Source organism: Corticium candelabrum, chromosome 19 (genome assembly GCF_963422355.1).
Source record: "Corticium candelabrum chromosome 19, ooCorCand1.1, whole genome shotgun sequence".
Taxonomy (NCBI): domain Eukaryota; kingdom Metazoa; phylum Porifera; class Homoscleromorpha; order Homosclerophorida; family Plakinidae; genus Corticium; species Corticium candelabrum.
In genome coordinates, this window is record NC_085103.1 from 1,958,322 (window position 1) to 1,986,161 (window position 27,840).

General features: G+C 41.0%; 3 protein-coding genes and 1 long non-coding RNA gene across 8 annotated transcripts; 1 reads left to right on the forward strand and 3 right to left on the reverse strand.

Annotated features, from left to right (window-relative positions):
- The first annotated feature begins 1,861 nt into the window (after positions 1-1,861).
- LOC134195018 (uncharacterized) lies at positions 1,862-4,875 on the forward strand. 3 transcript variants are annotated; one of them, XM_062664014.1, is made up of 7 exons: positions 1,862-2,310; positions 2,391-2,501; positions 2,560-2,678; positions 3,935-4,021; positions 4,084-4,145; positions 4,212-4,303; positions 4,612-4,875. In XM_062664014.1, the coding sequence occupies exons 2-7, from the start codon at positions 2,474-2,476 to the stop codon at positions 4,632-4,634; spliced, it is 411 nt and encodes a 136-aa protein (XP_062519998.1). In that variant the 5' UTR covers positions 1,862-2,310; positions 2,391-2,473; the 3' UTR covers positions 4,635-4,875. The 3 variants fall into 3 exon arrangements, with proteins under 3 accessions (XP_062519998.1, XP_062519999.1, XP_062520000.1); XM_062664015.1 differs by having other exon boundaries at positions 2,422-2,501; XM_062664016.1 differs by lacking the exon at positions 3,935-4,021.
- Positions 4,876-5,406: 531 nt separating this feature from the next.
- LOC134195019 (uncharacterized) lies at positions 5,407-7,215 on the reverse strand. The gene is made up of 2 exons (XR_009972280.1): positions 5,755-7,215; positions 5,407-5,687 (listed from the first exon to the last, which is right to left on the reverse strand). It is a non-coding gene; the product is annotated as an uncharacterized LOC134195019 (long non-coding RNA).
- A 3,685-nt stretch (positions 7,216-10,900) lies between these two features.
- LOC134195039 (uncharacterized) lies at positions 10,901-13,628 on the reverse strand. 3 transcript variants are annotated; one of them, XM_062664042.1, is made up of 7 exons: positions 12,663-13,628; positions 12,458-12,571; positions 11,998-12,375; positions 11,667-11,927; positions 11,509-11,602; positions 11,390-11,433; positions 10,901-11,318 (listed from the first exon to the last, which is right to left on the reverse strand). In XM_062664042.1, exons 3-7 carry the CDS (start codon positions 12,259-12,261, stop codon positions 11,085-11,087), a joined length of 897 nt encoding a protein of 298 aa, XP_062520026.1. In that variant the 5' UTR covers positions 12,262-12,375; positions 12,458-12,571; positions 12,663-13,628; the 3' UTR covers positions 10,901-11,084. The 3 variants fall into 3 exon arrangements, with proteins under 3 accessions (XP_062520026.1, XP_062520025.1, XP_062520024.1); XM_062664041.1 differs by having other exon boundaries at positions 11,390-11,436; XM_062664040.1 differs by having other exon boundaries at positions 11,390-11,602.
- A 1,653-nt stretch (positions 13,629-15,281) lies between these two features.
- LOC134194539 (telomere repeats-binding bouquet formation protein 1-like) lies at positions 15,282-26,428 on the reverse strand. The gene is made up of 9 exons (XM_062663482.1): positions 26,375-26,428; positions 25,404-25,473; positions 25,216-25,338; positions 23,465-23,593; positions 21,914-22,045; positions 21,786-21,846; positions 19,507-19,614; positions 19,319-19,443; positions 15,282-15,340 (listed from the first exon to the last, which is right to left on the reverse strand). Coding segments are annotated over exons 1-8 (678 nt in total). The 3' UTR covers positions 15,282-15,340; positions 19,319-19,442.
- Between the last annotated feature and the right edge of the window lie 1,412 nt (positions 26,429-27,840).

Below are 27,840 nucleotides of genomic sequence, written 5' to 3' on the forward strand. Positions count from 1 at the left end.
TTCTCTACGCATTGTGCAAAACTAATCTAGACTAATTAGCTAATTAAAGGGTTTAGAGTTAGATGCATACTCATTCAATTAGAAGGCTAGACCAGTCTAGCAGTCACTTCGTACGTTTATCTAGTCAACATTGCGTAAAATATTATTAATTTAATTCAAGTGGTTTATTTACGTAACATGTTATGTCATGTGAAGAACTAGTTCTTCACGTGATAGGTTTTCAGTGTGTTGATTGGTGAAATGATTTAATGTGTACTACTGGAACAAACAGCACGCGCTAAAACACGTTGAGTGCGCGCGAGGCGAGGACTGTGTCACGATCTAGTAAATCGAGTTGCTATTGTAACTTATCGATGAACGAGAAATTGCTCAATTAACTTATTAATTAACAATTTATGCAAATTAGTTAATGCCAAAAATTTAGATTTTGGATACTAAAGCCCATGCGTAACATTTTTATGAAGGTCGACATTGGCACGTGACAACTATTTTCCCGGTTCTGAGAATGCCGTTAGAACGCTGCATGGGCAAACTGATGTACTATAGTAGAATAGAATGTCGATCTTTACTGTAGTTCGGTTATCAGCTGTAAACAATGCGTATTCAGTGTTTAATAGCTCGGAGCTTTATCTAGTACTAGTTGTACGGTATTCGTAGGTGCGTCTCGGTAGTGAGTAACACGTCCAATGGAGTTTTCAGACCGCCTACTGAAACGCCGAGTCCTAGCTAGACAATACGTATTTGTTGAAACCTTAACTGTTATGAAAGTAAACATGCAAACTTTCTAGTAGTTTAGATTACGTTTATAGGCCTTGTGCACTCAGTTCCGTTGTAACGACAGTGGTATGGTATTTACTGACATAGAAATTGATGTCAGCAAACATTGACTATCAACAGTGTTGCAGCACAGTGTAGTAAAGGATTGATTGTACGGGACGTGTGAATAGTTGACTATAGGTGGGATTCAACTTCTGAAAGTGTGTCTTGGTTGTCAAGTACACATAGTCCCTAGCTACAATACAAAGGATGGGGCGACGGAAGTTCAGGAAGCGTTTTCTCCGCCGTCTGGTCACCTGCACGAATCGTTCTTAGCCTCATCTGTAGTCGGACACGGAAACGATTTTTTAAGGTAGGTAATATCATGAAACGTGGTCATGGAGAGGACAAATTTGAGATTTGTACACACACACACACACACACACACACACACACACACACACACACACACACACACACACACACACACACACACACACTCACACACACGCACGCACGCACGCACGCACACACACAGAAACACGCACACACACACTCACGCACGCACACACTCACGCACGCACACACACAAACTCACACACGCACACACTCACGCACTCACTCACTCACACACTCACGCACGCACGCACGCACACACGCACGTGCACACACACAGAAACACGCACACGCACGCACACACTCACGCACGCACGCACGCACGCACGCACACACACACACACACACACGCACACACACACACACACACACACACACACACGCACACACACACACACACACACACACACACACACACACACACACACGCACACACACATTGACACACAAACACACACGTTGACACACAAACACAAACACACACACACACACACACACACACACACACACACACACACACCTTGACACAAAAACACGCACGCACGCACGCACGCAGGCAGGCAGGCAGGCAGGCAGGCAGGCAGGCAGGCAGGCAGGCACACACACACACACACACACACACACACACACACACACACACACACACACACACCGAAAGCTCGATGGAGACTCATATAGGACCACGCCCATTTCTGTTGTGCGACCCGGATTAGAAGCCTCGCTACGCTCGGCAATTGCAGTTGTTGTGTAGATACTGCAACTTTTGTCATCGATATCGATCGATGTCTAACTGGATTCATCATGATTGCTACACCCCTTGGCTCTCTCCGTATTTTCCTCGTCTTCAGACTCTGCAAAGACTTCCTGAGCTACTTCTATCCACCGTTTAATTAATTAGTACGTGATTTCGTCGTTTCCCTTTTTTCTGTAGATTCTTGCGATACTTGCGACTGGTGGGAATTTGACAGAAAAGCTACCTGCCATGGAGACATGCAACATGAGCGCCTGGGTAACGAAAGCTCCAACTTCGACTGTAATTCGCGAGCTCTAGACACCGGTAGACTCCTCACACCGGTACTCAGTGAGTCACAACTGGCATTTGAGACATCTCAGAATTTCTCTCAGGAAGACTAATACCTTTCCTTTCTCGTGGGAGAGGTGAGTGTCGCACTCTGTTGTTTGTGTTTTTACAGTACAAGTCGTTAATTAATTAACCACACGTATCACCGACCTGACAGATGATCCAGTCCTTAGTGAGTCACTCTGCAGCCAGTCGGACATTCCTGAGCAGAACCGGAAGACTGCAATTTGGGCGCCAAGCATGTCAGACGACTGTGGTACATCCAGAGGTATGAAATTGGCCTGTTTATTTCATCATGGATTATTGCTGTAATTATTACATTGCAGTATTGGTATTCGATAATGAAGGTGGTCTTGCTGACTCAACTATGTCAGAGCTAAGAGACATTACCAAGTTGCTGAAGGAAAGGTTGGCACAGGATAAACAGCTTGCCACTCTTTTGGAGGTAAGGATACAAGTTTAAAATTCATAATTCTAGTTGACAGATGCATCAGTTAGCTCTATCTGTGAAGGATTAATTAAAAGTACATAGTAATTAATTAATTAAAGTGTACATAGAGTCAGCTTGATGAAGTTAGACAAATCACCATCAATGGGCTGCACACAGAATGCATGAATGCTAACAAGAATGCTGATCATCTAACAAGAAGTCATGCTGGCATTGCTGCTTAATTAAGACTTAACACTTGCTATAGTTAGAAAACTCTGACAGTTACAGTATACTGGTTAATTAATGGTTAACTTGGTAGAACAGTTAGTTGTACTTTATTTTGTGAAAGAGCTGTATCAGTATGTGGGGCATTATTACAGCATGGAGGCGTAATAATTTGCATTCGAGTTTAGGAAAGCCATAAATAGAAACACATATGTCATTGGACTGCAGACATGTAAACAACAGTAATCACATCGACATGTATTAAAATTATAGTGATTTTTGATGTCAGTTGCACTTATATTGTACTTGGTGTAGCTGTGGCATATACTTTCCTCTTCAAGCAGCATGTGGTATGATATGATATGATATAATATAATATAATGTAATATAATATAATATGTATTTTGTTTCATACCGTGATGGTACAGTACCCGAAGGCATACACCCTAACGACAAAATTACATAGTCGCAACAGAACATACAAGAACAAGAAGAAAAATACTAACAATTACAGTCATTGGTTCAACCAACTCTTGAACTCTTGTATGACATGGTCATGATGTTTCTCCTGCCTGGTATATGGTTCCAACTATGATTTTTCTCTTGGGCTTCTGGTTGAATGAGAAAGTTTGAGACAATGTTGTTATCGGAATGACTCTCCAAAAGACTTCCAGTAAATACTGTCACCGCACTCTTTCTGCTATTGAATAGCAAACCATTTTCTTGGGCGTACGCTGTACAGACATCCAACATCTTCTACAGACATCCAACATCTTTATATTACTATAGTAGTGTTGTTTAGCGTCTGCAGTTTGCCTAGGCTTGGTGGCTGACGTTCAGGTATATTGTAGTCAACTTGTGTAATTGACCTCTTGAAGATTGTTAAATATACAACTAAAGATTTAGGAATTGGAATGCAGTTAATTACTTAATCAGCTTGCAGCATGATCTGAATCCACCTGTTAAAATATGGGTGGACAAAATGTGACCAGAGTTTGAAATGCAACGACCCTCAGCTTATCATATTTTGTGGCGTGACTATACAGAGCCAGTGTCCACACCAGAGTATTGCTACTGACGACAGCCATCATCAGCCATCATCACGGAAAAGAAAGTTGCCTTTAGACCTATCCGTAAAATCAAGCAAGTGCTTAAGTTTGGTGGTATCTTACCTGTTTTTTTGTGATCTCTGTAGATGCAGGTTCGTTTAACTTATAAGCTAGTGTCTGAAGAAAATGGTTGGGATTTAAAAAAGAGGTTGGGATATATTGTCAATTATTTTGTTATTGTTATTTTGTTATCACATCTGTCTCTGTCGTACAGCTTCAGTGATCACCAGAACACAAGAGTCACTTGTGAGATTGTTCAGTCTGTCCAAGGCATTGGAGGTTCTTGGGGTCCCGGTCTTATTAAACGTATGTAATATACAGTAGCAGTAGTTGCAGTTGCTTGGATGTGTGTTTGCCAGGTATTTTTTGGCAAGGTTTGGTACATGGTTGAGGTTAGGGCTACAGTTACTGCAGTGTGCACAGCGCAAGTGCATGTTATTAGCATGTGAACAAGTATCTGTTTCTCTAGTCTTTTGTCTTTGCTTCATTTAATTGTTTTGTCTTGTATGCTTGTAAGCTGTACAATGAGAATTGTGCACGGTAAAAATGTTATTGTTTTCATAATTAGTTGGTCTGGCCTTAATTAAGTGATGAATCTTTTGTATCTATTCTAGAGGCAGTACAGAGGTACTTCTAGTCTCTTTCAGAAAATAAAAGAAGAAACGATACCGTTGGTGTGGAAGAAAACAGAAGGAAAGCTCGGCGGCGTCAGCGTCTCCATCATGTAAGATACTTGACTGTTACATGCTTTTGCATAATCACAATAATCTGTAGAGCTATGTTGAAGCTCTAGAAGCTTTGCTGCTTATGCACTAGAGTTGCACCGATAATTGAATCGGTTATTGGTTATCGGTAAATACAGGCATATCGATATTTTATCAGAATCGGTAACGCCTATAGGTTGCGCATGCGTAGTCAGTCAGTCAGGGCCACGTGAGTTGTGTGCATGTCGGTGAAGAAACAGAAGTCCCCCATTTGGGAGCATTAGAATCTTGGCCAAGGACACAATTTCGTGCTCTGCAAGGCTTGTAAAAAAGAACATCAATGATTATCTATAGAATATCAGACATTGGTATCTGCCAACGGTATCAGCTTTTTTGCTTGGATATCGGTTATTGGTATATCAACCTAATACCCTTATCGGTGCAACGCTAGCTATTATGCCCTTTAATATCGCATTCACACTAGCAGCTTCAGAACCAGCTGGCCCAGGTAAAATTTATTCAAGATGGCCATTAATTTACTCTACTAAAAGTACTTAAAGTTTTGATGTCGACTTTCGCCGTATATACCCAGTATGGGTTTGAAGTCTAGTGTGAACCAGGTATTACTGCATGGTGACACATTTTTGAGATGGTAGCTGTTAACAAGTAGTACAGTTCGTGCCATAATTATTGAGACTCTTCCAGTTTTCTTAGTCTTGCCAAAAACTGCGTAAATTTAGAATATAGCGACAAACTAACGAACCAAAAGTGAGAAACACAAGCCATACATACACGTATACAAAAGCATGTATCCTGAGTTAGTACACAGCTGAGTTAGATCATCGCCATCAGCTAGATTGGAATTGAATGGTGTCTGCGCCACCGGTCGCCATGACAGCTGGCAGAACATAATCTTCAGCGATGAGTGCACTTTCCTAATTCTCTTAGTATTTGACCTCCTGTAGACAGTAACCCGACATCTGTTGCTACGAAAAGCGAAACAAAACTAAACGTGTGGGGAGGTATTAGAGGCAGAAGATATTTAGTGAGAACCTCAACTCGACTCTGTATCAATCCATCCTAGATGAGCGTTTGTTTGAAACTGCAAACACTCCCTATCCCGATGGTTGGAGGCTGCAACAGGACAATGCACCAGCTGACAAGTCTAGAATAGCGAGAGATCAAGTTTCTCGCTAGCAGAAACGTTCACGTTATCGACTGGCCTGTGAACTCAGCGGACCTGATTCCAATTGAAAATTTATGGAGGTGGATGAAACGCAAAGTAGAGACGAAGTGACCAAACAACAAGATGGAACGGGAAACCAGGATACTGAAAGTGTGGGAGGGTCTTAGGCAATTGATATCCAAAACTATTTTACATATTACGATACCGTCTAAATCAATGTATTGCAAACAGTGGAGGTCGTACGAAATATTGATAACGTAAACTTTTGTCATTGGTCTCACTCTTGCACGGTTTTTAGACATTGTTCTTGAATACCAGACAAATCTAGAAAGTCATCTATCCTACTCTGAAAGCAAGGGAATGTTTGGCAGGCAGCTACTAAAAAAATTGGTGCCATGTGTGACACGCTCCCGCCGAAAGACTCTCAATAATTATGGCACAAACTGTACTTGCCAGTGACCAGTTTATGCACTACTAAAGCCATGTTTACACGAACTAAAACCGTACTATGGACTGACGAAGAGGTGACGGCACTTATTGGGACACTAGCTTTCCTTCAATTAACTAGATTACTTGAAAAGCACGTGAGATGAGTTCACAATCTTCTGCCATGATTCACTGCATGCGCGTGTTAGTCAATGATGGGCAGAGCCCATACTATCATAACCCGGGGCTGACCCGGCATTCGGAAGTGAGCCGTGCCCGTGGGCCCAGGGCCCAACTCGGCCCAACTAATTGCCGTGTAAACACATGGACCCGGATTCGGCCCGGGTCCCATAACGTCGTGTAAACAGGGCTTAAGTATAACTAGAGTCAGTGGAAGCTGATTCAGATTGGTCGGGCCTAACGCCAGTTAATGACTAGTTTTTATTATTTGTGTCCTTACAGTTTTACAGTGGCATCATATGTTACTTCAGACGCATCCAAATAATGACAATCTGTGTTCTGAACTCATCTGCTACAGATGTCATTAACAACTCATCTGTGTAATTTTGTGGACACCAATTAGCTACAAATGATTAAGCCTATCTTGTTTCATAGTACTCCTTAAATACTGTAATACAGGTGGTTGATGGCATTACTAAAATAAGCTGTAGTACTGATACAACTTCCACTAACAAACCGCTTCCTTTCATGTGAAGTCAATTTCAGAATGTAGTTCTTGATATCAGAAACTGTGATATTTGTACTAGGGTCCTGTATAGGCATGCTCTGTACACTTTGATAGTGTAGTTTGAGTTGCATGTGACGTGTAGATCATCTTGGTAGAATGAAGTAGTAAACATCAGAGATTCTTTACAGTTCTTCACTTTGACAGAATCTAATCAGAAGGTCTTCCAAGTTGCGATACGTAGTAAAGCCTGGCTGCTCAAATCTGTTTTGAATTGAATGGACAATCAGGTTTAGAGCTTCATAGTATTGCAAGCGATAGTACAGCTTGCGAGAATCACAATATTCAGGCTCAGTATCACCCCCATCAAGATGATGTGGCATTGTTCATTTTCTGGGTAACACCCTCAGGTCATTTCTAATCTTGAGATTTTTTCCAGAAGTTATCAAAATGTCAGTTTGGATATCTAACTGTCATTTCGTAGTGACTGCAATGTTGCAAAAATCATTGAAGCTATCGTAAAACCAGAAATTTGTCCGACACTAAAGTTGTGCGAATTTGCCCAAACGAGCACCTTAAAAATGTTATGCAGCTTTATTTGTGCGATATCAATACAGCTTGAATATTTACTCAAGTTGACTGGTAACAGTTTTATATTGACCAACCAATAATCACCATAACAACAACTAAAACAAGAAAGAAGGTCTCAGCGTACAGACGTTTGCTGCCTGTTCAACTTTATTTCTAGGTGTGGGGAGAAAAATGCGTTTGTCTTTAATTGGTGTTGAGTGATTAAAATAGTCTGGGATCATACAGTGGAAAATGGCAAGATACAGATGGAATGAATTAATACGCATGCACAAGTTTATGCACCTTGCAAATTCAATTTGTGCAATGACATTTTGGTAACACAATTTGCACAATTCTAAATCATCACATGAATTTCTGGTTTTACGGTATTTGCTGGCTTTCAGAAGTTGACAACTTTGGAGACTGTAAGATTTTGCTCTTTCAGGTTATCAGTGTGTTGCAAAATTAGTTCCCCTAGAGCCACACCAAACAAGTACTTGTACATCTGAAAATGGCACTGAACGCCAATGATTCGTCGCTTTATTACAGGATCAGACACTTGATCTTTACAAATATCTCAAACTTGTCTCAAAACGCAATAGTTATCAATGACTGACTTCAGAGTATTTGCTTTCACTGTCTATCTGTAGTTGGGCTCAGTACCCTGAAACCTGTATCTGTACATTAAAAGTACCCTGCGGTATATTTCTGTAACTTTTCTTCAACTTCTGAAGAGTACATACAGACTGTACTATTTTATTTGGGACAGTAGTTCACAAGTGTAGAAATCTCAGTTCTACATGGTGGTGTCCAATGCATCCTTCATCATCTTGCACTGTTTAATTGAGTCCCCAGCTGCCATGTTGAAAGCATGCCCATAAGAGTGGGTGAAAAGAGCTCGAGGCTCTTCCTTTATCAGAGAAAACTTTTGTAACACTGTTTCTCACACTGGCCATGTTGGGTGTCATCATAGCACTGGCCTTGACACTGCCATAGTGACAGGTTCAGACGAAGCAGAATTTCTTTCACAACGTGCAATATACATGTACAGTTATAGTAAAGGCAGAAATATCATCTATTTGTTATAGGCCAATTGTATCGTCTTGTGGTTGAAGCTGGTCATTAATTCAGCAAATGCAGACTACCAGCTGCTCCCTGTTTGATGTATCTGTGCATTCATTAAAGAAAAAAATTTCAGTACCAATCTGCACGAAGAAACATTTACTGTATAAGGTGAAACATTGGCGGTAATTTATTTTGGCGGTGTGCTAAGAAATTGATAGAAAAAGCATATTGGCAGATTTTATTTTGGCAGTTGGACATTCTTGTTTGACAATTGAATTATGTACGATATTCCCCACCCACCTAGTCAAGTGATTGAGTCATGGAGGAGTTTGCGATTGAACAGGTGCATTCGTGGCCAGCACATTTCCCTAACTTACTGGTCTCCAACTTTGTATTTGAAGAATTGCTATGTCATCGCAAAGAACGTGACTCGAATGACTGTTCCTGTTTCATCGATAGCTTCACGGCCTCAAGTTTAATCTCCCTGCTAGACAGGGTATAGGCACAACAGACGGCAAGCAGGAATTACCATCTTGTGGCTTTATCCTCGTGGCTTTATCCTCGTGACGTATACAGCCACGTGGGTGATGACGTCAAATTGATGGCGGATTTTATATTGGCACTTGCTGAAAAATCCAACAATCCGCCAAATTAAATTTCCTGCCAATATTTCATGTTATACGGTACCCTATATGTAGAGATTGCCCAGGTTTGTGTGCGTTTGTGGTTTTTTTTATAAACCTTGTCTTGCTACGAACTGCATGTTGGATAGAACTTTCAGTAAGCACTCTCGGCTGTCTCTCTTCTGATCTGCCATCTGTTTTGACAACATCTAACTGTCATAGGGCAATTTGCATCGCCTCTTCATGGCACAGTGTAGATTCTTGATTCTTGAACAGAACAGTAGCCTCTTTCCAGTTAGTGTCCCCTTGACACAAATGCCGAGCCTCCCTTTCTATGACTCCAGTCTATTTTCTTTGACTTCGGTGCTACACACACACACACACACACACACACACACACACACACACACACACTTGCACACACGCACGTACATGCACACATGCACAAACACACACACACACACACACACACACACACACACACACACACACACACACACACACACACACACTTGCACACACACACACACACACTTGCACACACACGCACGTACATGCACACATGTACAAACACACACACACACACACACACACACACACACACACACACACACACACACACACACACACACACACACACACACACATGGCCGAGGACTGCATCATCCCCAGTTGAATAATGAAGGCCAATTCCATTTCTGAAACCAGTTGGACTGCCAGGATCGACTCACCACTACTTTCATATTGAATGAATGCTTTGGAAACGTGATGTCAGAGTGAGTGTGCTAGGGTGTTTCAGGTACCTCCGCTAGCAATCATAGGGCTTCAGCCGTGATACGTAGAATCATGTGCTCATTATCTCAGGAGTTACACAGGTGAAAGCATTTACAACATGTTGCATTTTATTTGCTCTTATCTAGCAGGTGATGTCCACAAGCCTGGTATCTTGTTAGCAGTTTACAAGTAGTGGATTGACTCTTCATAGTAGGAAGTCATTTTGCATGATCGGTGTGTTTTTATAGGTTTGCAGAGGAAACTACTTTAATGAGTATGTATGCAAATGTTTGGAAAGCCACTTCTGAGCAAGTGCAACGAATGTTGTTTTGCACCAGGTTTTAACCAAATCATGCAATCAACTTGTCAGTCACTTCAAGTAGAATTAGGTTCTACAGAATGTTAGAGAGATTTACACATATCTCAAAATCGGTTGGAAATATGTGCTATCTGATTTTGGTATATTTTCAGGGTGTACTTCAGCTCAATTGGTTAGAGAGTCGTCCAATAGAGTGTGTACATCCAGGACCTTGCAGGGTTGCAAGTTCAAGTCACAAACAAGGCATAGTTTCCTTGGGCAAGAAACTCATACACAATTGCCTCTCTCAACTCAGGGAGTATAAATGAGTACCTGGTCATTGACTGGGGACGTAAGCAACCATCGGCTGTGACATGACATCAGCCAATGAGGTCCAGCTAAGATTTCAGGTGCTCACACCACAGTTAGCTTCACAAGCCGGTGCTCCTGTGAGTACCTGACCCGGCTGCAGGAGATTGCTAGTGCAGGCCCAGGGTTTCCTGAGTAGTGCACAGGAGCTCCTAATGTTTAGGTTTTAGTTTAGTGAAGTTCAGAAAGATCTTGCCATAGGATTGAAAGTATAACAAAAAACTTCCATAAACTAACAACACGATCTTCCTCTAAAGCATCTTGGAAAGCTTGAATAGTCAAGTCCATTGACAAAAGACTGGATGCATAGTGAAGAACACGATCTGGCTGCTGTTGGAAAGCATCGTGCACTTCTACACTTGCCTGCATTTCGAATCTTCATGGCTTTTACGGTGACGTTTTAAATCCACTCCATTGCAACGATATGTCTTGAGACATCCAGGGTAGCCACAGGAGAAAGACTGTTGAGTTTGTGCATGGAGTAACACTAGCACTACCAGTCATTTGCGTGACAATTGGAAAGACATGTCTGTGTACCAGAGCCCTGCATTGCTTCTTTATGTAGCTTTCCATTTCTTTTTCCCGCTGATCTTGTGCTGCTGTTGAATGAAATGCATGTTCCTGAGACAAATTATACAAAGCAGAACTATATAAACCCACAATCTTGTTGAACTAATGATTATATTATATACCATACGATGACTGTCCATAGAAGGCATTTTGAAATGATCTAGTGCTGCTGCAATGACATGCACCCGTGTCACTATGTTCAGGAACTCTTCAGAAGGACTAAAATTTCCTTTCACGTTACCTTTGACATTTCGTCTTTGAATGTAATTTCTCAGCTGATGCAGAGTTCCAGTATCAGACTCGGAATCTGATCGATAAAATCTCATCCAAGCTACCTGTACATACATTATTTATGGTCTTAATAGTCTGACAACATGCAAAATGGAAATAAATGATTACCTGTAGCATGCACTGAAGAGCATGCCAATCTTCTATAAAAGGTACCAGACCATGAAGTTGTCCATGTTCAGTCCTGGCATTTAGCTGAAGTGCTTTTGCACTTCGAGTCCTTTCGGCAGTTAGTTGATCACCACCAAACAGTACTTGCTCAGCAATTCCTTTCTGGTCCATTGTTGTTGGCACGTACTGATTGAAGTGGCCCAAGATGTCCACCATATCTTCATTGTGTTGCTCGTTCTTAAACAGCAGTCCTAGTGGTACCTAGCAAATGGTCATAGACAATGAAATAATTTAAACTCCGACAGCAATATGCACAGTTGAATCAGCATACTATCTCAGATTTCTGCTTCATATACTTAGAGTTGGTATGTGGAATGTGGTCCGGAAAGAACTTTTCAAATGGCTTGAAGTACAGTGTAGCTAACATTGCAGCACAGTATTCTTCCCAAGTGAACAGCCAAATCTTCTTGAAGCCGTTGGTTCTCGTTAGGTGACAAAAGGTATGCAGTGTTTGGAAGTTCGTGAATGGATGGCAAGATAGGTGTGTCATTAGCCAAGTGGTAACTTGGAAATCGAAAAAAGTTAGCGTATGCATGAAAATAGTGCTTCTGTTAATTCTGATGTGTCTCAGTCATATGACGAACGTTTGTTTGAAAGTCAAGGTTGTCACCGACAATCTTGAAACCTTGTGGACAATCAAGAGTCTTCCCTGCAAGATTATTAACGTAAGATGACATGATTACAGAAGCAATGGTGAACATGCATGCATGCAGTAAGACAACTTTTCTTACCCTGATTGAAGCACCAATTCCTAATTTTGCACTGTTCATCTCGTATGCAATGGTCATAGTTTTCAATCAGTCTATCAACGACAGCCAGAGTTTGTGTCTTGGAAAGGCACATTCCTAAAAATGATTCAATCTGTTAAATGTCTACAAAGAAAATGTGTCAGCATATGACTATTGTCAGTAGCAATCGCTATTAATTGGTACCTACCATTCTGTTTGCGTGACCTCTGTACAGAACTATACTGTTGATGGCTGCTGATGTTGCAAAGTGATCACTTCGTTGTTTCAGTAGACAAAAGGCTGCAAAGCTATTTACAGCTGCTGACCTCTCACTCTTGTCTGCATATCTACTTGCACGATTTGGTTGAGATATAGCTCCCAAGCAAGACATCATAATTGGATATCTCTTGAGGAGCTCAGCAGTCATATCTTGATATGAAAATTCAATGACTGCTTTTGCATCTGTACCATGTAATATGCCTGAGGCAGTCAAATCTTGACATTCACAATGAATGTGCAAACAAATTTGATTGAGCAGCTTTCTACTAATCTCATCATGAGACATGGCAAATGCAGGAAATCCTGTGTAATCTCCGTATGCCAGCTTCTTGGTCAAACCCCTCAGTGAATCTGGTATCAGTTTCGTTACTGTCCTATCTTTGTGTATTACAACCTCTACCATTCCCTTTTGCTACTTTTGCGATCTTCACTGGGATGAACAGAGAAGATTGAATGAGCTGTATGGTTTGTAGGGGTAATTTTATGTGGAGAATGATTGCCAAAGGTTGTGGGCTGTGTAGATGTCCAAGGTACCAGAAACATAGGACTTGCAAAGGATGCTGTTGCTGATGCTGGTGGGTTTAATGTAGTCTGATGTTCTTGCTTGTCATAGTGATTGTCAGTTGCAAAAGACAGACTTCGAGCACAATCTTTTCGTTTTGTAGAAGTCACCGGTGGTCTTTTTTGTGTTTGCAACTGTGATGAAGATTCTTGCTTTCTTCCTCGCTTGACTCGAACGTTTGAAGACATAACATTCTAGTGGGTTCTTTGCTGCATCTCTTTCAATACTTCCTGAATTTTCTTGTACTCAAAGTAGTAGTTATTGTAAGCACAAACTAGCTCATAGCAAGAGAAACAAATGAAATCTGAAATTTCTTGAGAGTATTCAAGTGATTCATTGAGAACAACAGCACATGATTCAGCCACATCAGGTAAAGCAAATGGACCACAAACTACAAAGCATTGTTCCAACTGATCGACAACTGTAGAACAAATCCGACAACAAGAAATGAAGACTGATTCGATGACTTTTATAGGAGTAGAATCCATTGTAGGTACTCTGATAGCGATAAAAACTCTCTAGTAGCGCACTTGCTGTATATCTAAGATCGACTTATGGCTCCTACTTATATAATAGGCGTGCAGAGATTCTTATTTCATCATGTAAGTTTCACCTCGTGATTCATAACTGCAAAACTTCCTGGGTCTGGTGAGTCTGGTGATTTAGTACAGGGTCAACTCGTGTATGATTGTCATCACGTACCTTTTAGCCTGCGAGTCATAACTGCGCTAACCATAACAACTTCCTTGGTCTAGGGGCTATGGACCGCTAAAGTAGGGTCAACTCTTACCACCAACACAACGTACGTCACATTGACTATTTGAACAGCATTCGTATCTGCGCTAGCTTGCCATCTCAATCTCAGGCTCCTAGTACCCTTGTATAAAGAAATGACCTACTGTTACTTTTCGATCTCCTCAGTCTCTGTACTGTACCCTTCTAGTAGTGACCTACATGATCTGCTACACTCTACGGTGAAACAATGCGCATGCACAACGTATGACGTCTCAGCTTCACAGCGTGTCGAGTGACATAAGAGCTAGCCATCGCCTGAGGCAGGCATGCGCTATGCTTGCTAAAGAGGCAACGTCAAGCGTTAGTCACTCCTTTTCCGTTCCCAATTATCTGCTGGATTTGAACAGACCCTCTTCTGCATGCAGGCTCCGCCCCCTCTTCACTCCTCATGCGCGCGTTAAGAGGGGCTGTGGAAGAGACCAACTGCCTGCCTGCTTCGTATCATTGAAGAGTTAGTGATTGTTGTTGGTCAAGTTGGTGCTCTCATACTGTACTCGCTTGACTATTACTCCAGAGCTCAAGTACCTGTTTGGTAGATTTGTGCCTGCACAAATAAATGCTGACATTCTTCAACTTGCAAATGCCTGTCAAGGCTTTGATGATTCTGATACCATAAAAGAATAGGTTTCTATATTTTACGTATACTGGCCGTGGTCCAAAGTTCCACTAGTGTAGAAACATGCTGTTTAAGTTAAAGGATCAATCACTTCAGCCAATTAACAACCTTAGGCACAAATTATTGACAAAGGCCCCGTCCCATACTTGATCATTGAATCAGGCCAACCATGGGGGTGGGATAATAATCAAGCGAGTAGGATATAGTTAGTCTGTATGTTCACAAATCTGGCTGCCTATTTATCTCATGTCTCCCACTCTGCTAGCCTGAGCAGATCATTGTATGTATATGCTATAGCAAACTTCGAATGTGCAAGATGTCCATATCTGCCCCAGACCCCAGCTGACATAGACAACTTTTGAGGATTTTCTGCATATAACCAAATGGCTATCAAAACAAAGCAAACACACAATACAGTAGCATCTAGTTTCTCTCACCACAAGACTCAATACAGTAGCCAACTGTAAGAACCACTTGCAACCGAAACTGCTCATCTATGTCAAGACTTAGAAATTTGATCAAAAGTGGAATGACCTGTAGATCAGTCACAGACTGGCAGCTCCTCTCTAATCACACAGTAAGTGAATCAAGCATTCCAGACCTGCCACCAAACTGAGACGTGCCTGGTTACGTTCTAAAAATAAAACACAAACCATAGCCAACAAAACCGTGTTATAGTGCATAAATTGTGATTATCAACCAAATTAATACACACTGCAACTAAAAGATTTCTTTGTAAACATTACTGCACATCACATCATGACATAGTGTGTGAAACCACTATAGGTTTTCAATTAAATGGTGTATGTAAAGTGGTCATCACGTTGTCATTTGAAGACTAACTAAGTTCATGTGACAACCAATTATAGCAGCGAGGTTGCCATCCTGACCACTCAATTAAGTCACTCAAGTTATGGTGGACCCATTAAATTTTTGTTTTTATGCTGTAGAGTAGAATAGTGAAATTGATCAGGTCAGACTGAGGTCTGAACTCTTGGGATTTTGTTTACTTGCCAGAACAATCAGTATCATTATTTGATATTTATGAAATATATGTAAAAGTTATAAACTCCTTAATGACTGGAAACTTTGTGAGGTTGACAAGATTACAACTACTTCTGCCATAAAATTTCGAACACTGATATACCATTAGTATTACACCATATTAATTTCTTCAAATAATTCTCCATTCTCAATTGCATCTCCACTCGTATAATTCCTCTGCATCATACCACTTTGATGATAGAATTTCCTCTCCCAAATAAATGGCTCTCCCAAATACTTACCCCTCTCAGTAATGGTACGAGAGCAATTGTGACAGAACCACATTCGCTGTTGTTACTTTCTGCAAGGACATGTTTGCACCATTGCATTATGCTACCATGTGAGTGAAATGGAGCAAGATCACACTGCCTAGTTTCGCGTAGCCAGACCCTTTTCCCGCGTCATACTTCTGCGAAAATAGAATCTGGCACGGTTGCTTTGAGCTTTGAAGTCATCGTATTGCCGCTCGTACGATAAACAGACAACAAAAATGGGATGAGTATGGCACTACTCAGTACTTAGTGGTTACTTAAATCTCTTATCTACACTGGCTGTCTTCTTGCGCATTGTGTTGTCGTGTGAGCGACGCAGTCAAATGTGTAACTTCTACGTGTACTTGCACAGCACTCGGGGTGTCAACAACAGTGACAGCAAGAATCGAACGTCTTTACAATGGAACGTCTATTATTTCCATGGCCACTGACTACACAATGAGCGTGCTCTGCATGTTTCTGGGTAGATCTCTAGCTAGCACGAGACAACAAAACAAGAGCATAAGAACACACAACAGCTCGGAAATATAGGGCAACTGATCGACACTAGTAATTAAGTTACAGTACGTCTAGGCTGTTCTCCACGCCGCGAGTGCTGTTTAAGTACACATAAAAGACACATTCGCTGAGACATGACTGTGTCGCTCACACAACAATACAATTCGCAAGAAGATGAAGACAAGGAAATTCCAGCCAGTGTAGATAAGAGATAAGTAACCACTAAGTACTGAGCAGTGCCATGCTCATCCAGTCTTTAGTTGTCCGTTTATCATACAAGCGGCAACAAGAAGAATTCAAAGCAACCGCGCAAGACACTATTTTTGCAGAAGTATGGCACGGGAAAGGGTCTGGCTATGCGAGACTACACAATGCCCTCCAAGAAAGAGACACTTCACATCTAGCAGTGTGTCATGAGAATGCCATACAAAACAATATTTCCCTCACTCAAATAATCTCCTCTCTCGACTAATTTCCCTACTGCCAGAGACATGAAAGAATTACCATTCTTCGCCAAGTAGATATTCAGAGAAATACAGTGTATAAACAGTGGATTTGCACTGTAATTGAATCAATCATTCTCTAGTATATACAGATATCAAATTGTCTGTCTATGTGTGTGTGTGTTCGCAATTTGTGGCCAAGTCTTTGTCCGTTCACAACCGAAATCGGCATGCACACTCAGGATATAAAGGGGAAGGTTTGCATACATAATTTCAAAAAAATTGCATAGGGTCCCTTCTAGAGGGGTCAACTGCTGTGTAAAATTTCTCGACAACGTAAACGTTACACATTCAAGTCCATTTGAGCACACGCCCACACCAACACTGTAAGTGTCGTCGTCCTTCGCAAACCTTCGAGCAATCAAATAGTTGTTGCCGATAGAACTTACTGTTCTAGCGTTTCGTTTCTCTCCAATGCTGGTTGCATTTGCACCAAATCCAACCTACATGTTTTCTGTACCAAGCACTACGCGGGGAATTTGTCGATTTCTATTGAAAAAGGCGCAAAGAGCAAGATTCAAATTCATTCAGAACATTCTAGACCTCGCAACAATGATTGCATGCGACGTGTCCACAACACGCTCAGACTGTGTCTTACTGCAGAACGCTACAGTATCTTGCACATACGAAGAACAGGGCATGGATCTAGTAGGTAATATCAAAGGGTAACTGCAACGCAAAATCAAAAAATTCTTTTATGTTGGAAATTCATAGCTGTAGTTGCATACATGACAGGAAAAATAGTTTTAGATTCTTAAGTTAAGTCTTCGCTGAGATATACAGTAAGTCAAAGTAGCTTCCGGTTCTTCAAGTTCCGATACCAGGCGTGGTGCAGTGTACATGTCACAGAGAGGAGACTCCATGCTAGCTTACAATGTCAACAAAAGGAGTCTATGGCGAAAGAATGGTTCTGTGTTGCATGGCTGCAGGATGCACCAATTCGTGCAAGTGATACGCAAGTGTGTTTCGATTTCCAAATGTTCCCAAGCTAAGAGTGGGAATTGCAAATAAAGAGGAAAATAATTATTGCAGAGACGTTTGTGTCGTCCAGGCGACTACTACTGAATATGACGAGTCCTACTGCGTGGACAGGAGTCTGTAGTAGCCATTTTAGCCTGATTGCTTCGAGATACGTACAGCCAGGTCTCTAGATTCAAGAACTTGGTCTGGGTTGTAGAGCGAAATTGAGGCCACAATTTTCCATTTACCTGCCTCCACACTTCAAGATCGCAGCACTGTGGAACCTTGGCTAATGAAAAGGAGAGCCGCATTTGAGAAGCGGGGAAAAAAGAGAGTAAGAAAGACTCTCGTGCAGGACTACAACAACTGCAAATGGCTAGGAGAGGTGAGACTCTTGATGACTATATGTAGACTTGCGTCTAGGTGCTTGAACATCATGTGTAGTGAATGCAGTCGTATGCATTACAGTATACTGTACAGTGAAGTCAGCCCTTGTGTCAATGTGAAGTCGACATGAACTTCAACTCATCTTGTTCTCTTTCTCACAGCAATAGCAAGAGCTTTGCATGAACTCACCAGTACACTGTGCCACTATTGTCACTAGAATTCAACATTATTATTGTGTCAATGTTTGAGAGAACCTCAAATACATTTTGACAGCACACACACTCCACATGAGTATGTATCCATCATCTTACAATGACCACACTAGTGGTTGTCCTTACCTGGATTTGCATCAATTACGTTTGCTACTCCTACTTCTACTTGTGATGGTGACAGGCTATCGAGTAGCCTGTCCTCTTCCCCTTCTCGTCCCCTTCCAAGGCAGCAGACGATCTCAGAGCTTCAGAGACACTGTCGCTGAGCTCGAACCTGTGTGGTCTAATCGCTAAAAAGGCTCCCAGCAGACCTTCCTCATCCTGCGATTCATGTGATGACAGAACGTTATCACCACGTAAAAACCACCAGAGGGCTCTTCAGAAGAATACCTGTTGCTGCCGTCGCCTCTACCCTAGCAGGGTTGCCTTGGATATGAAAATGTAGTCATTTTCACAGGCTGCTGACTATACAGACGCACACATGTCTCCCCTCTGTGACATGTACACTACACCACCCTGTTACCGGAACTTGACGAAAGCAATTTTGACTTGCTATTTCTCAGCAAAGACTTCACTTAAAAGTCTAAAACTATTTTCCTGTCATGTATGCAACTAGAACTATCGATTTACAACATAAGAGTTTTTGATTCTTGCATTGCAGTTACCCTTTAACTATATGCTAGGTTAGGCAGTAACTAGTCACTAATACAATTGCCTAAGTCTACAACTGTCTTACCATTAGAGCTGCAACACGCAGCTAGAAATGATGCAGAATGGCTAATCGACGACTTGCTGTAAGGGCCTGATTGGCTTAGAACAGCTACTACAGCCGGAAACGCTTGAGAATTTTCTGGTTTTCTTCTAAATGTAGAGCAAAATACATTTTACTCAAAACTTTGCTGACTCACAAAACGACATGACTACCATTGTAAGGATTGCTCATAGTTAGTCAATGCAGCCATTACACCATCCCATAACCTCTGACCGGACTTGTTTCTTTCATCGTGCAGCACCACATTTGACGACATATGTCTACACAATATTAGAACAGCTTGTCAAACATAATGGAAAATGACCAGTAAAATTAGGGAAGATAAAAACAACAATCCACATTAATCGAAATACAGTTACAAATTAGAAGTACATGTAGATACTCCATATCAAAAACTATGAAGTCCTGCAAGATGGCCAGTAATATAGAAAGCATTGCTTTGTCTATTCACATCTCTCCACATGGCCACCACTGATAACTCAATACATTACTGTATTAACTATTAACTCTAAAGTCATTGAACACATGCTCTGTTTCCTATTTGCTAGTACTGTGCACACAGCACATCATAATAACTCATGAATCGCCACCTAAATCACCATGCAATGAGCATAAAATACTTGAACAGAATTATGTTTCATAAGCTACAGTAATAGCTTACAAACAATCCAAGACACGTCAGCTTTGCATTGACAGTTAGTCATTTCACATGTCTTTGTTTATATTCTCAACAAGATTCTCTGCCTGTCATAGTCAGACATCCGAGTTTGACATTAAGCTACAGATGTGCTAGATAAATGTACTTACTGTGTCTTGTAAACTTTGTACACTAGGAAGTGTGAAATATGTTAAAATGACGCAGAGAAAAGCACACCTCTTATACCCCGTTTACCCGAGCACGCATAGCAAGCCAAGCTGAGCCGAGCCACGCAAGCTCAGTATTCCAGCCAGGGTTTACACGACACATTCTGTAGAAGGAAGCCAATGTGTGTCACTAACGTGCGTTAGTTACCTGAGCTTGACATAGCTCGCATTAGCTCAGGGTTGAAGCCAAGCTGCTCGCGATTTTCTCTATGGCTTTACAATATTCATATCAAGAATGCATAAAACATATACGAGACGTCGAAGGTCTATCCCAGGCAACTGCTGTGTGCATGCAGCATCGGAGTTCAAAGCTAAACTTCTTGCTCATCTCGGTCGCTCCATAATTGGATAAGACACAGAGTCTCAGTCTCGCTCCATGCGGCAGAATGGAGTCTAGCTATGTGAGACTGCTGAATAAGCAAGCACGGCTTGTTTCCAGTACGCTATGAGTATATAACACGATGTACTTGACCCGAGCTAGCCTGGGCTGGTGCGTTCTGACTTGGCTCGAAATACCGAGTCCTGCTGGCACGTTACAGTGTATATTAGGTAGTGGGAGTGGTTTGAAACTTAATTAATTAATGTGTAACAGCATGCTGTTTAAGTTAAGTTAATAAATTAATCACATCATCAATTGACTACTATAAGTGTCAATTTTTTAGAAAGACTCCATCCCATATTGACATTTGTCTGTGGCCAAGCATTGCAGGTGGGGTAATAATCAAGCAAGGACAGTAGTGTATACAAGAGTAGCATCTCTTGTTTGTACAAAACAGGTTGTATGCAAAACCCTACACGATAATATGAGAATACTATATGTCAAATACTTGTTCTCCATCACCTCTCCTAAATTTAGTGCAACATATCTGCAACAGTTAAATGCCACTACAGTAACAATACCTAGCCTCGAACTTCTAGAATAGAGAGGGCGCAAAGCACGCGAACTCTAGTCTGGACCAAGTCGATACTAAATGACTTCGGAAATAGCCTTCTAAGCCAATCAGCTCCTTACAGCCGGAATGTCGGTTGTAAATTCTGATTGGCTTAGCAATAATTGGTTATGCTAAGTGCACTAATGCTGATTGTATGCGTGTGAAATCCTCATGGGCGGCTAAGTGCACGCCAGAACAATGACTAGACTCTGCACGCACACATCGTAGTTTTAGTTTCAGCTTCAGTTCTTCGATATTTCAAGCTTGCGGTGACAGGACATGCACAGCAGCGTCGCTAGATCATCACCTTTGACAACTGGTTGAGCAGCAGTCTCGCTATAGCTAGTCGAGCGGTTAGACTAGCTAGCGGTCTGCCGAAGAATCAGAGTCGTCGTTTCATGCCATCCACCAAGATATCGCCGCAAACACGGCAGACGTCTCTTCTTTGTTTGTGAGATCTCATGGCATTTACAAATGATGTATTGATCTAGGTAAAACGATCCTACACTGTTAGACACCATTTAGCATCGCCATTGATAAATACTTCCGAAATCATTTTAGTATCGACTTGGTCCAGACTAGAGTACTTGCGCTTCGCGCGCTCTCTGGTCTGGAAATTCAAGGCTACAATTGACCTTGCAATATCAATAACAGATTTCAATATTCCGCTGTCTCTGGCCTGTGTTTGTCCCAAATCTGTAAAAAAATGCGACAAGACATAGCCAAAGCTCAGCTACACACTATGTGTTTAATGTCTTCTTACTGTTCTTTGCTACTGTCACTCCAACAAGGTATGCAGCAGTAGTGCAAAAGTCTGCCGACCAGTTCTCACCACAAAGTAGACCTTCTTCGAATCGAAATAATTTGGAACTACACAATTCCGACTGAGAACAACCTTGACAAACAAGAGAATGTTTAGCCACAAGTAATAGCACATATTTACCATTTTCAACTAACAAATCTGAATATCTCTATATAACTGCACGTGACACCCTGACTAATGAACAAACAAACAAAGACACAAAGATAGAGAAGTAGATAAACAGACAGACAAATAAACAAACAAACAAACAGACTGAGACACAGATAGACAGACAGATAAATGAATAGACAGACAGAGATGGAGACAGACAGGCAAACAATTAGACAGACAGACACCGATAATCAGACATACATATTACATAAAGACACACAAACAAAGAAACAGATAAACAGACAGACAAAGAAACAGACTAGTGCTGCATAAACAAAAATATCCACATATATAAAACAAAGTACACACGCCATTGTTCAAATATTCACTACAGTGAAACTGGGAATATTCGAAAGTTATACAGTAATGCACTGCAACACTGCTCTTGTCTGTGTCTTAAACACAATATGTTTCATTTAATTCAATATAGACATGTTCAACAATCAAGGATGTTGTTTTTCGCATTGCAGGCATGCTACCGTTGGCTCAACCACACAGTTAGGTCTGCCAAACACGTGACCAATTATATAGCTAACTGAAATGCATTTGATTTACGTGTTCCTATCATTCTGCAATAGAGAGAATAATCATTCCAAATGAATGCTTTCGACTTTCCAGAATAAAGAGTACGTCTCATTTCTGTGTGGACAATTGTGTCGTGTTTTGAATTGTTCATAATGCAAAATCCTCCTGAGTTAGATAATATCAATTTAGAAACATTACTGCATCAGCGCCACACTGTGAAGGAGTGCACCACGCTTAGAAACAGTAGATAGGAGTCATCGCTAAGAAGGGCTTACTAGCGATCGAAGTTGATTTCCTTGCCAGGGCACTTAAACATATGTTATGCGCAATAGCTATAATGCAGTCTAATTCCGTGAGATCGGCTCCAGTAAGCATGTCTGACTGTACAGCAGACTGCATGCGTCGTGGACCCGCCCATCCCACCACGCTCCCAAAAATCTCTAGCGAGAACCCGGCTAAATGGTCACACCAATTTGATAGGAAATACTGTATTGATCATAAGTGGTTTGAAATTGAAATAAAACTAACAGTCTATTCTTTTTAAAGATACCTCCAGTACAGTAAACTGGTCAACAAAGTGGTTTGGGCGTAGTAGTAAACTCAGATTCCAGAATGCAAACAAACTAATGATTATCCCTATTCTTAGTACTTCAAAATGGTCGGAAGAGGCAATAATACACCTCTGTAGTTGTCAGATCTTGAGATGTACTAGAGATAAGTGCATTCCAATGTAGAAAGACTTTCTCTTTCATTAACTTCCCAATAGCTTTGCTGAGAAAAACCAGATATCATAAACTGATAAGTATGTCATCTTACTGTTGCTGTCAGTAGCACATCCCAGAGTGAACATAATGATTCTCTGCATGGAGCAGTCAACAGACTCAAAGAGCAACTCCAACAAGATGTGAAGACCACCATGATCCAGGAAGAAACCTCTGGCCTTTTCTACATAAAGAAATTACATTTGGTACACATAATCTTGACACAAAATAATAGAAAATATAAATATGATTCCAAATTCAATTCTATAGTTTAAATGGAAAGTTTAGTGCATTTCTCTAATACAAAATTCAGCCAGATGCTGAGAGTTAGAGCGACAGGTTTGTAGTTCACTGTTAACATGAGCAGTAAGCCTCACCGAAAAATAATTGTCAACTTCATGTAACCTGACCAACTGTGATGTTGGTCAGTTGTTAACTAGTATTACACACAGACACACAGACACAGACACAGACCACACACACAGCCTATAACAGCTTTCCTTTCACATCCATTGTTCGTAGTTCCTGTGACATTCTCAGACAGATGCCATAGGGAGCTGCATCTAAGTGCATGTGTTTCACTCTGCTGTACTTAAACAGCATGCTGATACTGTACTACCGAAAATGCATACAGGGCTCGTGAGTTATATAAGTTCTTCAATGTCTTGCCATCTGTGATTAATAACAGAGTACCTGGGGTTGTTATCAGCAAAATGTCTACACCTGGCAATAACAAAAAGAGGACCCAGTAAGACAGAATCTATAAGCACTGAGTATGCCAATTTTCTGAAGTTGTTTCAGTAGACTAAGGTGTGGTTTTGTGTATGGTCTTGTGTAAGCCACTAGTATACATTGGGCATACATACGTCCAAGATAATAAAATTAACAATGTTGAGTGTATTAAGATATCGAAGTTTCAGAAATCTGTCAAATACACAAAAATTGCAACAGCACATTCTAGGCACACATCTTTGTCTTTTCCATTCTCCTAGAAAAAATCAAAGTTGCACACTCTCTCCTAGATGTTTCTTTACTTCTACCCCTTCTTCTGAAAATGTTGGAAAAGTCACAACACCTATTCTAGCTTGTCCAGCTAAAAGATAAAAGAGCAGATGAGAAGAAGTGACGTTAGACCATTCTCATGTAATTGAGAGCGATAGTAGGTAAAGTGCAATATCAACTTTCCCCACCTCATTTTGTTATACAACAGCTACCATTTTAGAGGCTATCTCTATATTTCAATGATTGCTCAAGTTCTGCTGGATTCCCTTCTGATTGTTTCCTTATTTGAATCTTCTGATGCAACTGCGCATGATCCAGCTCTCTACCATTGTCTGATGCCTCAATTCCAAAAGACAAAAATTGAAAGAGAAACATCATAATGCTTTCCAGATGTTTTATTTACAGTCTTGTATGGCTTTCAACTCAACAATCAATGGAACTGGTTATAGTGAAAAAGGCACCATATCTCTAGAAATACCAAAGAAAGCCGACTGTCCGACCGTATGTTTTGCGACATGATATCCAAAGTCTATGCGATAGTAAGTTTGTATACTAAGTTTGCACTTAATTAAAACAGGTATACCCTACTAATGTACCTAGAGCAAGTTTGTATAGTACGTTTGTATTTCTCTTCTGTGTTCTGAACTTTCAAAATTATTTGGTGTGTTGAAAAACAACCCGTTGGACTAAAACTTTCTAAACTATTGAGGAGAATAATTCTTACACCGAAACGTAACAGAGAACTGACTTAAACGTACACGTTGACAGCACTGTCTGCATACTCCTCTTCTTTACAAAACTTACCATTGTCAGAGCAAATGGTTACCACCGTCTGAAGTGCTTGTTTCTTCGCTTCTCTAGACGCATGTTGAAGTTTGAGACAATCGAGTAAAAGAGACAAGTCAGACTGCACGTCCACACTCACGTCTGCAAAACAAATACAAAGTTAGACGTCTACCTCGGCAGGAACTAAACCATACACACGAAGTTACCCTTCTCAGAACCTATTATAAACAAACAAAGAAATTCAGGTGAGAGAGAGACAAAATTATCGTTGTTTTGCTCACCATTCAGTCATAATACCGCATTCTTTCCCATTCCATCCGGGTTCTTGACTTTAAGAAGTAAATGCCCGTATACAATGTAGACGTTGCTGTCTAGATTTCAGACTGTCGTGATCGCGATCAAATAGCGCACTTCTAGCCGCGTGAATAATTCAAGTCGCTTAAATCGACGTAAACAGTCGCGAAGACCAGTCTACCTAAATAATTCTAGTTAGAGAAGCACGTGTTTGCATGACTATAGTTCACTAATAATTAATTAAACAAATAATTTGTAATGGAATATCAAACGCGGACTGCAACATGTCTTAGAGGAGAACTCTCACCAAAATCAACAATCTCTCAGATGAAAGCTATCACTTCATGACACAACCCCTAGCAACCGTTTACTACAGACTTCTACCTTAACTAACGGAGAACTAAAGCATTAAAATGTTCCTTGTGGGTGTGTTTAGTACCCGTATGTTTCTTTTCGACCAAATCATTGCTGGTTAGCAGACAAGACCGATACCTGTGCACTTTTCAAGGTAAGGATTGTGAGACATATCGTAGCAAGCTGTGATTTATTGATTAAAAAGCAAACTGGGAACCCAAACTTAACGTGATGTGTTTCTTTTCTATTATTTGTCTAGTACAGTTGTGAAACTTATTTAGGGTAGTGCTGTGTTCCTTTGCTTGGCGGTACGCCTGTTTTGAACTGAAAATGAGTGTGATTTCTCAGTCGCTTAGTCTCTGCTTTAGAAGTTTGTCATGTGGATGAGACGCTACACATGCGGTGAGCCTGGGGAACTGACACTCTTCTAATTAGTCGGCACCCCACTCAGTAACTTGTCATAGTTGTGGTCATGGCAGAGAGTGTGGGTTCTTCATTTGAGCAGATATTGCCATACTTATATACAAACCTGAGGTAGACTCAGACGAGCTTGAAACTCTGAGTGAAGAAGATGATAGTGCATTAGAGACCAAACATCTAGAGGAACCAAATCAGGGCCGTCTAGGCAACACCGACTAGTGTTTATGTGGACATTACAATGCAATGAGTGCCGTCAGGACTGCCTTTGTTGTCAAGAGATGGTCGCTTTGAGACACAAACTAGAGCAGGAGTAACAGACACTGGATTGCATCACTCAGAATTCAGCCTTCTACAGGGTTGTCTTGGAGCGTGAAGTTCTTCGTACAGCCTTAGTGGCAAACAAGGATAGGTTGAGAGAACCTTTGAAGGAACCTTTGCCGAATTCGTATGATGAATTTTATGAACAAGGCTGCACATTTACTGACTGCATTTGGGTTTTTGCAGGGTACTGCGCTTGGCTGCTTACCGCCAGTTTACATGCTGGGTGCATGACCATTTAGGTCGAGCTGTGAGGAAGGTAATACCAGCTTGTGTGGTTTCCTTGATTCGAAGAACATTTCCAGACATCTCCAGAGCGCTCAGGCGTGTACACTGGCTATAAGGAAGCTGATGGTGCATTGCCATTTTGAGTTTTGCATGCAATGTATGTTTACCTAGAGATTGCAATGATGGTTGTCAGTTGTTCTATAAATTTTATTACTGCCTGCCTATAGGTGATTGCACGTGCCCCTTTAGAGGATGCTTTGACAATGTAGAGATTGGCATCATTAGGTAAATGACTTTTATTATACTATTCAACTAAGTTTGACCTGTCATTCTTGTCTTATGCTGCTTGACTACTTGACTTTTATCTGGTTTTTCTACTCTTGCAATATTATCAGGAAGTTCCACATCTGCTTTGCTTGACTTTCTTCCTTTGAGTGGTTTATTTTCTGATTGTCTAAGGCTTACTGCACCTTGCATCAAATCATGGATATAACTATGTTGTTTTTTCTCATAAATTGGTTTAACAACCCATTCTTTCTTAGATTTGGGATGCACCAGTGTGAATCGTTTTTTTGTCTTTCTGTAGCACTGAGAACAGGATGTGCACGTTGATGGAATTTGTATTTTCCTGTCCAGCTATGGATGTTTGCAGTGTGATGTATGATGGAGGTCCACTTCTCACTCAAGAGGCTTGCATCATGGTTGCACGTGGCTGCACTCCACTATAGATGGTTTGTCACTGAGTGAATCCACTTAAATAGAGAACTACATGATTTCTTTGCAGCCTTTTTGCCAACTTATTTGCAATGTTTTTGCCATGTGCCCACATTATACTGATGTTGGATGTTAGGATGCTTTGTTTTCATAAAGTTTTTTTATTTGTGGATGTCTTTCGGTAGTCAAGATGTTGATGTGGAGTCCATTGTCACTAATTTTTTGCAAGCATCTTTGGAGACCAGCCTTTTCCATTGCATGTGAACTTGGAACTTCAGAGCATTGGACAAGTTGGAAATCAATAACAACTCCTGA